The 12,387-nt window shown below is 42.3% G+C and overlaps 1 protein-coding gene across 3 annotated transcripts in view; it reads left to right on the top strand.

Moving 5' to 3' along the window:
* The window catches only part of esrrga (estrogen-related receptor gamma a), a 72,769-nt gene that overhangs the window by 3,576 nt on the left and 56,806 nt on the right, over positions 1-12,387 (top strand). For all 3 annotated transcript variants that reach the window (XM_035629365.2, XM_035629361.2, XM_047331713.1), the window contains exon 2: positions 7,472-7,630. In XM_035629365.2, the coding sequence (XP_035485258.1) occupies positions 7,472-7,630 (159 nt within the window). The remainder of the gene's footprint in view (positions 1-7,471; positions 7,631-12,387) is intronic.

Raw genomic sequence — 12,387 nt, 5'->3', positions numbered from 1 at the left:
AAATGTTTTTCGCTTCCTGAAATTAAGATGAACATTTTTTTTAATTCTCTTTTGGCCTTTTACATTTGGTCAGTCTCTCATTTTTTTCTCAGGCCATGAGTGAGAGAAAACGGTGGAGAGAGAGAGAGAGAGAGGGAGGGAGGGAGGGATAAGGGTGTGAAAGCAGGGTGGGGGTGTGGGGCAAAGAGAGATTGCGCAAATTAAAATCCTTTTAATCTCCTTATAAAATCATTTACTTAATTCATCTGTCAAAGCATGTCAATATGTGCCGCACTGATTTGTTGGCGTGTGCGTGTGCACGCACGTGCGTGAGTGTGTGTCCATTTGCATCTGTTTGTTGTCACGCATTTGTTCGTGTCGGCCCATATTTTGTGTGTGTGTGTGTGTGTGTGTGTGTGTGAGAGAGAGAGAGAGAGAGGGACCCATTGGTGGCCTGTATGATGAGGTGCTGTTCTTCTGTATGTGTGTCTTGTTTGCCTATCCCTCTGTCCCTGTGGCATTCGTTGTCTGTCCACGCATGTGCACGTGCACTAACACACACACAGAGAAACACACACGCTCTTTGCATACGGCGGCCTCTCGCTCTCATGTGAAGGGTCCGGGCATTCCGCTGGTAATTTAGTCCCATAAAGAGCGAGGGATGCAATGAGAGAGACAGACAGAGCAAGATGTAGGAAGGAGGGAGGGGGTTGCTTTTGTCTGACACCAGCACTTAGGGGTCCGCTGGACACATATGTACGGATGATCGCACACATGCATGCAGGCACACACACACACACACGCACGCACAGAAACACACCCTCAGAAATGCAGCAATGAAGTAACCCCCGTTTTTTTTCCGGAGCCCTTGCAGCTAAAAAAAAGTGACCAGATTGTGTCAAATATGCAATTACACATTCATACACATACAAATGGACTGATATAAACTATATATCACACTAAACAACACTACTGCACTCACAAAACACACTCTTGTTTGCAAAGCGGCAGAGATGACAGAGCAAAATGGGACAAGCCTTCATTATGTGAATTTCTCAGATTTATAATCAGTCCATCGGCGCCGTGTGTCTGTGTGTGTGTGTGTGCGCGTGGGTGTGTCATGGGTCAGTGACAGCCTTTATGTGTTGAAAGAGCAGTAAGAGAGCATGTACCAGCTGTGATACACACACACTAACCGCAATTAGCCATTACACCACATTGGTGTGTGTGTGTGTGTGTGTGTGTGTGTGTGTGTGTGTGTGTGTGTGTGTGTGTGTGTGTGTGTGTGCGTGTGTGCCAAAGCGCTGACTGATAGAAGAGCAAGTGAAATATAGTGAGAGGAACCGCCGCTCGTCTCCTCTCATCTCTTACCCCCCTCCTCCTCTTTCTTTTCTCCCTTCCTCGTTATTACTTGTGTAAACCATACATCAACAAAATACATGCATTTGTTATAACTATTATTACAGTCATTACAAAGTCATCTGCGCTAACCAAGAATGACTATTTTTACTTCTCCATCCTGACGTTTCTGTGTAACTCAAGCTTACTCCGCTTATGTGTTGAGAGATGCAGAATAAAAAGGGGAGATTATTTGTCTACATGTAAAATGTAATATTCAGTGTCAGTAATGTGGTAGTTTGAAAAGGTCTTTATGCAAATCTTTCATCTGAGATTAATTGATTATTGTAGTAGTAAGTATTGTCACTGCTGTGGATTTTATTGTTTTTGGTGTGTTTTCATCAGTTCTCTGGATTAACTATTGAACTGCTCGTTAGATCAGAAGACTGGTATACGTGTGTGTGTGTGTGTGTGTGTGTGTGTGTGTGTGTGTGTGTGTGTGTGTGTGTGTGTGTGTGTGTGTGCGCGCGCGTGCGTGCGTGCGTGTGTGTGCGCGCGCGTGCGTGCGCGTGCGTGTGTGTGTGAGTGTGTCTGTGTCCGTCCATCGTGTCGTGCTCAAGGCGTCTAATGCTGCCTTTCACTCCTAATGGGAGGAGACAGCAGAGACCGGGCCACAATAGAACAGATTTAGATGGGGCCGTGTGTGTGTGTGTGTGGATGGGTGTGGAAGAGTGTGTGTGTGTGTGTGTGTGTGTGTGTGTGTGCACGAGTTAAACAGGATCGGGAGAATAACACAGGTTCAAATCTGAGAGTTTGTGCGTCGTCTGCACTTACACAGTCCTGAGCTCTTCCTCTGTGCCGCGGGTAGAGCCCTGTAGGATTGGCTGGTTGGGTTATTGTTTCAAGTGTGTGTGTGTGCGTGTGCGTGAAGAAGGGGTTCAACAGACAAAATGGGAAGGATACAGTAGAAGGGGAAAAGGATGGATACAAAGAGAGAGAGAGAGAGACAAAAAAAATGAATGACCATGCCACCTTCCGACTGACAGTGAAATATTCCTCCTCTCATCCTCCCATCATGCTTCATGTGTGTGCCTGATGGGGAGAGAATGACAGCCCAGGAGCCCAGCCCACCTCTCGCTTTACTTTTCCTTTTTTTGTTATTCTGCCCTCTGTTTCCCTTCTCTCTTTCTGTTTTCTCCGCCATGCACTTAGCATCTCCGTTTTTGTAATTAGGCAACTTTATCAAAATGAACTCTGCCGACGCACAAATATATCCCAACACGGGTCGGTCGTTCTGACTGCGCCCACGGAACTATCAACGCTCCAGGTCTTTTCTGAATCCGACAATTATGATTCAACAGCACCTGAAGTTACACGCTTTAGAGTAACAAGTATGAAATTCTTGTGAGAGAAAAAAGAAAAAAGGTTCTACGAATGAAAAATAAAAAGACTCGTCTTCTTTGTTTCATAACTGCTTTTAAGCATGATACACTTACATGTCAACCGTCAGATTTATTACATATTTTATTAAAGCAAATAACGACAGCAAAGAAAAGTCTGGTTAATGTCATGTATGCAGTTTTCACTGGTGGGGTTTGTTGTATTACCAAAATAAACCTACTTATATTCAGATAAATTTGGTACGTCTGGTACAAAGTAGGTAATTTTTTAAGGATTTAGTTTTTCGACTGAGCAACTGAGCTCCACAAAATGCCACATGTGTGAAGACGTCAGTCACACGTTGTTGTGCAACACTGCGTAACCGTGTATGACCAGATAAGAAAAGCAAATTTGTGGCCATCGGGCCCTTGTTTCTGTGTCTATGTTCGCTGTGTGTCCGGACTCTTGTCTGCACTGGTGTCCACTCAAATGACCGCAATCAGAAAATACCAGCAGTTTTAAATATAAGCGTAAACGACAAACTGATACATAATTAATGAGATTAAAGGTATTTAGTACTATATTTAGAGGAATATAATATGGACGTTTGATGCAGACAGCTTTTTTTTTCTTTTTATATCTATTTCTTTCTGTTGTTTTTTAGTTCTAAAAAAAAGGCTGTATCTTAAGGACAAATATTTTTTCTCTTTAAAACAGTGAAAAACCTTTTTATTTATCAAATTACATAGACAGTGCATACAAATTTATGAATTAAACACTGCAAACACGTCTTGTCCACCGGAGTTGCGCTCTTCTATGCGGCTGGTGCATACGTTTCTACACCTGCACAGATAATTTGTTTCCTCCTTATCACTTATTTTCATTTCCCCCCCCTCGCACACACCCACACACACACACACTCACAAGCGCGCACACACACACTCGTCGTCTCCCTCCCCACCTGCCCCTCCCTCACGGAGCTGTCACCTTTCTGCATCCGCTCAGTCCCTATTAAGGCCGACAGCCCATCTGCCGCCTGCCCCGCTAACAGCTCCCGTCGCTAGCACTAACGCGCACACACGTCCACATCCTCTCAGTCACACCGCCGGACCCCACCTGCCCTGCTGCACACGCAGACAGAGGAATGTGCTCACGCACGACTGTATGAAAATATGTTTGTGTTGCAAATTGTGTTGATGTGTCTGCGTCTGACTCTTTGTTTTTTTTAAAGACTTAATGTCGTTGTGATTTCACACAATCAGACGTTACGTTTGCATTTTAAGCAATTATAGGACATACGTCTTATCTTTAATAACTTATAATAGATATACTATATGAGTAAAGAGCGGAGCCAGAGTCATGAGTCATAGTTTACCACATTTTCAATGATGAAAAAACAGATCAAGGGGCCACAGTTTCACTGTTAAATTTAAAGATCCAACTGTATTGATGAAGCTCTCTTTATGCGTATTTATGGATACTTACGTATGTTTATGATACTTACTGCATATGAGACTGGAAAACATCACACTGCCCAGATTAGGGGGGTATGTGTGTGTGTGTGTGTGTGAGTGTGTGTGTGTGTGTGTGTGTGCGCGCGCGTTTTCTGGCATTTGCTCTCTTCAGGGATAGGTGCGTTTTGCATTAGCAAGAATGGCAACTGTCTCATCAATCACTGCATCACCATGTCACACACACACACACACACACACACACACACACACACACACACACACACACACACACACAGACACATACACACACACACACACACACACACACACACGCATACACACACACATGCATACACACACACACACACACACACAAACACACACACACACATGCATACACACACACACACACACACAAACACACACACACACATGCATACACACACACACACACATACTGTGTCATGGTCATTCTGTTCACAGATGGACCAGCAACACATGAGCGAGTCACTGAGCATCAGAAAGACACCCAAGATCTCCATACTTTTACACACACACACACACACACACACACACACACACACACACATGCTTGCGCAAGTTTATGTGCGTATGTCTGTGAGTGTGTGCCGTTGCCACTTACATATACTGACGGGAGCGTGAAATAGGTAGAATCACATAGGTTAATACTCTTCTCCTTTATTCTCTCCATTTACTTTGTAAGCGCACATAAATATTTATGACCTGAGCTATTTATTTTATGTGTTAGTACTTAAATGGTTTTGAATAGTAAAAATGAAAGGTTCCTTAAAATAATTTAAATCCATTCATGCAGAAACAAATGTTTAAATTGTTAAATTTCCATCTTCATATTGTTCATAGTTAGTACTGCACCACCACCAAGCACATGTTGCACTGTTTCTCTGGTAAGATTTTCATGTACTGAACAGAAAAACAAACCTCTGTCAATGCCTGATCTAAAAGATCGCCTGATGATTCAAGATGTCGTTTAGCCGAAATTGAATCTCTTGGAAAGAATAAAAAGATGAAAAAATATCAGATTACCTTGCCATGAGGTATAAAGCAATAAAACAGGATCTCTCTGTAATCCCCAACAGTGTTAGTGTGTCTGGGTTAATGCAAGTAGCAGTCAGCAGGTGATTTCTGAAAATTAAAAAAAAACCTTTGCCGTTTAGCAAAAATACTGCAGCCGTGATTTACGTCAGCGCTTGCATAAAATGATTTAGACGTTTCTTTCTAAAACTGCACCAGTGGGTCCTCACAATCATGAGGTAACGCGAAATGAACACGTTACTTTGGCCCGTGTGCAACTGTAAATGAAGTGAAGGGGAATCAAAGGAACAGTATCACTTTCACATGGAACTGGATGCACCTTAGTCCAGTGTGACACCAGGACACCCCCCCAATAAAAAGAGCAGTATTAAGTGTTGCCTGTCTATATAGCATGGTGTCACCGCAACCAAAGCCAATAAGTGTCTGAAGCAGCAGCAGCAGCGGCAAGATATCGATCGCTCTTATTCACCAGAGTGGAACTAAAACCTACATCGTACACACACCCTGGCCCTCCACCTCTCACTGAGCCAGCCCAGCTCCGGGATGGAGAGACGGCTGTCAGGCCAGTGATTGGTCTGTCCACCTGTCTCTCCACCAGCCCCTCTCCTTAACAGGAACCCACAGTGGGACAGCATCACACACACACACACACACACACACACGTCTGAGGTGGATGTTTGTGTGTTAAACACATGTCTATCGGCTTGCGACTCATACCAACTTCCTTCTCTGTGTACTGACACGCAATCTCTGAGACAATTACATTAACCAAACAAAACCAAAACTAAATAATGAAAAAGAAATGACATTGTTTTATTCAATAGCGATTTATTTCCATTGCATAGCTTAACATATCAGCTTTTTCAAATTACAATTACATTCTCTGCATTACATTTGAAGATTACATTTTCCATTTTTCTGGCACAATTTCAACATTAAAAATAAAAACAAAATTATTATTCGTTGGTGGGGGCCATTTTAAAGGAAGCAAGCATAATTGTTCTAACGTCTCTGTCACTAAGCATGCACTCAAATGATCAAAATACAAAGCACAGGGATTCCTCCAGCATCGACAGCAGGCGTCTCTTATGCAGTTTGAATTATTTTAGAAAGCTCACTTGTGTTCCGACACCTGTTCCACAGTCTGAGATGGTTTCTGTGTTTTCTATTTTCTATATTTTGTCCGCCACTAGGAAGTTGCGTTCCTTCCTGTCAGCCCTAGCCCCCTAACGTCTTCCCCCGGTACTTCTGTTTAAATGTGGGCCACCTAGCCGGTATTATTACGAACGTTGCCTTCTCTCCTCGTCCTTCTTGACGTCAGCTAAGAGTGTCGTCCCTTTTTTCTTTCACTCCGTGTTGTTAAAAAAGATTTTGACCCAACGGTGACCTTATCACTCCGGCAACAGCTCTTCCCCTGACGACAGACCTGGGTTTGATTGACAGATAGCAGTCCCTCCTCCGGTGCTCTTACTTTTATATTCCCTCTGTCTCCAAAAGCCTTTTTTTCCGAGGCCGAATCTGGTAAAACTGCTCTGACGTTCAACGTGGCAGCGGTGGGCTTAAATTATAAGGCTGACGCATCAGCCAGTGCATGTGCGCACAGACAAATGTTTTTGACTTAGAATTGTTTCCAAAGCAAAAGTACTGGCTTGAAGTCATAACCTGTCCGGTGTGCATCTGTCTGTCAGCTGTTTGTCTGTCTAACTGTTGTCTAATGTAGCTGTTAATTATATGTACTGCCGGCTTAAAGACAAGCGCAATGAGTTGGTGTGTGTGTGTGTGTGTGTGTGTGTGTGTGTGCGTGTGTCCATTGTGTACCATTGACACCTTTTCTGTCACTACATTTATTGTAAAATTAACTTCACTACTTAACTGTAATTGCTATTGTAATTCCTGTTTTGTTCTTCTAGGTTACATTCTTGCACTTTGAAATTGTTAACGTAAAGCAGGATAATTCTTTGTTTGCTTTCTTTTTACTTTGTCTTGTTTAAAGTTCTTTTTTTTACACAGTCATCATTTTATTGTCAGTTCAGAATTGATTTTAGTGTGTTTACCTTTAATGATTTGTTTCTCTTTTTCAAACAGATTTTGCCAAATACTTGACAGTAGAATAGTTTGAAAGTTAATCGTACGTCCTGCATTAGACCTGCTCTGTCTTAGCCATTGTTTCTCTACCTGTCTTCTGTTGCACCTGCTGTCTTCTCACCACCATCCCTCCTCCTCTCTGTCTTTGCTCCTGTCGACAGAATGAACTTATCGAAGGGGCCATTGGTGAACAGCAGCAGTGAAGACAACTCCAAGTCGACTTTTGGTAAATGCGGCGCTGGCGCCTGGAGGATGCACCAGAGCTACGATCCAGTGGAGGTCAACCACATGAGAGACGCACATGCCCTCTACAACCCCAGGTAGGACAAACATGACAGGAGCTCCAAAGACACATAAGAACAGAGAGAGAGAAGAGGGAGAGGAATCTTGAAAGAAAGTATCTATGTATCTGTTCGGTTCAATTTTTCACAAAAAGCCTCATTTGACCCCCATAAACCTCAGATGAAAGAAAAAGAAGAGGCGAGCACTTTGAGACATAAAAGCCAGTGTTTAACGTGGTCAGTGTGTTTGAGACGTAGTGCTGTGTGTGTGTGTGTGTGTGTGTCTCTGTCTTTAATTTTTCATTCATTTCTGTCCAAATTCAGATGATAATATTTAAAGAAAGCTTCTCTGTTAATACTGCATAATACATAATACTAATTCTGCATAATGCATAACCACCATAAAACCACCGTCATTTCAAAACATGTTCAGTGGTCAGTATTACCTCATAATGTTGTGTTGTGTCTCATCTTGTGTCTTATGATTGCTTTTGATTTTGTTTGTTTGATAGTTTTAGATGTCAAAAGTCACCCTCTTAAAAAATCCCCTTCATTATACACTGTCATCTATCATCGCTGATCATCAGGCACGAAGAAGAGGTCGTCCACAGAGTGGCATTATTCGAAATTTGAATTAATGTCTCTATTGAGTTCACATTTTGGGAAACAAGTCCGTCTATCTGTGAGATGGGTGAGTTGTGCTCGCTACGATTTGTTCCCCAACATGTTTTACTCTCTACCCAGAGCAACCAGTTTATTCTTAAATATATTGGTATTGGTCCAACCCTTGCAGCCATGCTCTACTACATTTTCTTTTTTTTTTACGTCTAGCACTATCTTCATTTTGTTTTATTTCTACAGTGTTAATAAAGGATCACAAGAAAGCAGGATTCGAATTGTCTCGAGGACACTTAGGTAGTGCAAATGTGTTGCAGCACAGAGGCTTTTATATCATATCATCTGGTTGAAGGACATTCACTTTTACCATTCTATCTAATCCCCCATGCCATCTGCATGTGCAGTACCACCCGAGGCATGAAAAGCTTCAGTAAAAGTGAAATATCCCTGTAAATCGCTGCACTCGAAACCAGTTCTGTGCTCGTGTGTTTGGAGGCAGGTCAACCTGACGACTGCTGTGATCCATTTTTAGAACCTAAGTGTAAATATGCTGCTTGTTTCATGTTAAAACACTGGAAATGAATGACGCATGGAACTCGTCACGTTCTTCTGTCCTTCTGCCTCTTCCCCTCCCTGTCTTTTAATCAGTCCTCGTTTCCTCAGATAAGAGATGGAGACACGCACAGATTGCAAAAATGTAATTGTATGTGCTTTGTATTTAATTAGCATAATGCTGGCGTATATTGTACTATTTAATTTAAATGAGCATGAGGGTGCCAAGTGCTCTATGTTTATATTTCATTATATATTTTCTGATCCAATGTTGTTATAACTGGACACTGCTCACATAGATTTTTACAAAACTTTATCTATTCATTGATCAATATTGTTTTGTTTCAGGCATCTTTTCAATTTCTTGATGTCATATTTTTGCAGCATTATGCTTCATGACCTCACTTTACTGACATGATTTATTATGTTGTTATCGTTACTATATTATTGTCCAGCCTATTAGAACACACTATTGATTAGTTCATTGTTAGACTTTTGCAAAGCCCTTTAATTTTAAGGGAGATTGTGTGTTCGTGTGTTCGTGTGTGCGTGTGTTTGTGTGTGAGTGTGTGTAGACTGGGAAGTCTTAGTCCAATAGGATTTCAGGGTTAGTCTGGGTCAAGCCAATTAGAGGTCTGGCAAGCCATTCTCACGCAGACTTTCAGCCTATCACAAGCGGAGTGTTACTAGCACAATTTTGTGTGTGTGTGTGTGTGTGTGTGTGTGTGTGTGTGTGTGTGTGTGTGTGTGTGTGTTGGCAGACAGGGAGGTCTGGTGATGAGAAGTGCAAAGGTTTGCCAGGGGCTAGGGAGTCACGCCATGGCTTGAAGTCACAAACTATATTCGCACACACACAGATGGACACACACACTCACACACACATGTCGCTGTGAATTGAGAAACACTTTTTGCCCACACATTGGTTCAAGGTTTGGACCAAGTCAAACCAACTTCATTCAATACTTTAATTGTTGATTTAACTGCCAGAACCATGCACAGCCTCAGATGTAGGACAACAATATTCCCCCATTTGGCAGATCACATTTGAAGTTCACAACCTCATCATTTACAATTCATCCTAAAGAATATGCTCACAATAGCGCTTTACCTTTGATTTATCATAGTTGGGGAGGCACAGGTGGAGCTGACAACATTTACAGTTGTTCTGTTCTGTTCAAGTGTCCCAGTACGACAGTGAGCCAGCCTGGACAAGACAGGGACCCAGAAACTGACAGCTCAAAAGCTAAATGGAATTCAGCCCTAATTAATTTGTTCCATTCACTCCTGCACTTTTCCTGTGACATGACGTGTCTTCAATTAAAGGACCTTTTCTTATAAAAAAGAAAAAGAAAACCAGGCAAAACATAACCTTTATTCATTTATTACCTCCACTCACACTGAATGAGCCTTTTTCTTAAATGAAAACTTATCTGAGCTCTGAAAAAATTCCTCATTTGTTTTTGGAGATCTGCAGTTTTCATTGGACATGGACAATATTATTCCTCTTTTTATTTAGGCCATCAAACCATGGGAATGTGATTAATGTCAGGCGGCCAGGGTGCGCTTGAATACACTCACACACACACACACACACACACACACACACACACACACACACACACACACACACATTGCTGTAAACTGAGCCCAATGTAATCATAATGATAAAGCAGATTGCCTTAACACACAGATGGGCCTCCCAACAGCTCTGTGTGTGTGTGTGTGTGTGTGTGTGTGTGTGTGTGTGTGTGTGTGTGTGTGTGGACAACGCTGATTGGATTGCAGATTTATAGAAGAGGATTACTGCGGGAGCTGAGAGAGAGCGAGGGAGAGAAAAAGAGAGGGAGGGTTTCAGACACTCACCTCTCATTAACTTCCATCCCCTTAACCTCAACTCAACTTATTCTTAGTCATAGACAAACACACATACATATACTCACATAAACAGACATAAAGATCCTGTGCAGCACGTCTTTTATTTTTTTTTTCTCAAATCTCAATTTGAAGCCTCTTGATAAATTCCACTATTAACATATAGGGGTATTTAAAAACTTAATTTGCAATTACTTTTCATGAAGATGGGTTTTGAGGAAAGTATGATTTAAAACCACGTGAAAGCAAAGCCAGTGCTAGAAAGATGAACAGTAATGAAGTGTCACTCGGTGTCAAAAAAGTAAAGTGCCATGATAGAACCAATGTAAAACTTTCCAATTCACACAATGGCACAATGAGTTCATTTGGTTCTCCCTGGAGGAAGTGAATGGGATGGAATTGAAACATTTCCGTCCGTCCAAACAAACAAAATTCAAAAATGACATACTGACACGCACACTACAGTAGAAAAAATGGAAAACAAATGATTGACAGCGAGACCGAACATGAAATACGCAGGAAGAAAAGCGGGCAGGCCAGACGGACAGAGAGAGAGACAGCGACAGTGGGCACTCCAGCAAACCTGATTATGACTGGATGTGAATTAGATTCCCTAACAGATGGTCCAGGAGCGAGGCTGCAAGGTGCATCAGCCAGCAGTGAGGGGAAGAAGAGGTGGGGGGAGGAGGAACAGAACAGGGGGAGCGAGGGGGAAGATGAGGCGAGGAGGCAGAGGGGAGAAGTGTCAACAGCAGCCGTGACAATACAGATCAATTCAGTTCCAAACCTGCGTTGGAGAAGTGTTCTGGGAGCAGATTCATTGAGAGAGAAATATTATACCGTCTTCTTTTTGATCCACGTCACCTGTGATATAATGTAAAATCATAGTAACAGCAATGAACTGGACAAATCTCGTCAGTATTATTTACTAAACATTTGAACATGTGCCTCCTTTTTCAAAATGTATTCGGAGGTTGAATTTGTGTGAGCAGTGAACTGGGTCTCCGTCTGGGGATATTTATATATTTTTTTCCCCTTCTAAATTTTTACAAATGCTGTGTGTTATTGCACATGCTCTGGCTCTGCTTCGCTCCCCCCTCCCTGTGATGGATAGGTGTAAATCATCACAATCCTGTAGTGACAGCCCAATTTCCCCAAATCTGATCTGCTTAAAGAATGCAGCTTTGACGCTCTGCTCACTTGTGTCTCCTCTCCTCTCTCACATTTCCTTCTCTGCTTTATTCCACTTTTACCCCCTCACTCTCTCAGATGTGGACTAGCAATATACTTCACCCACACTCTCTCTCTTTCTCTCTCTCTCTCTGTCTCTTTCTGTCTCTCCTTTTTGCAGCATTGCATTCTCTTTTCCCCGTCTCCCTCGCCTTCCCCTCTCTCTGTCTTCCTCCCGTGTCACATCTGAACTGAAAGCCCTGTCATATTTACTAGAGTGGAAATCCTCTTTCACCATCTGCTTAATAAAATGTGTTTTTAATCCGATAGGGGATATTTGGTTTTTTTTTAAACACTTTTTTTTTATTATTATACCTCTGTGCACAATTTCATTTGGTACAGCACCTTGCCCAAGTCTATATCTGTCTGAATATGAGAGAGAGAGAGAGAGAGAGAGAAGGAAAGCTATACATCTCACTGTACAGGAATGGTAGAATGTGTTTGTGTGTGTGTGTGTGTGTGTGTGTGTGTGTTTGTGTGTGTGTGTGTGTGTGTGTGTGTGTCAGCCACAACGGCAAGTGTCA

Source organism: Scophthalmus maximus, chromosome 4 (genome assembly GCF_022379125.1).
Source record: "Scophthalmus maximus strain ysfricsl-2021 chromosome 4, ASM2237912v1, whole genome shotgun sequence".
Taxonomy (NCBI): domain Eukaryota; kingdom Metazoa; phylum Chordata; class Actinopteri; order Pleuronectiformes; family Scophthalmidae; genus Scophthalmus; species Scophthalmus maximus.
This window is presented reverse-complemented; position numbering and strand designations above follow the sequence as displayed.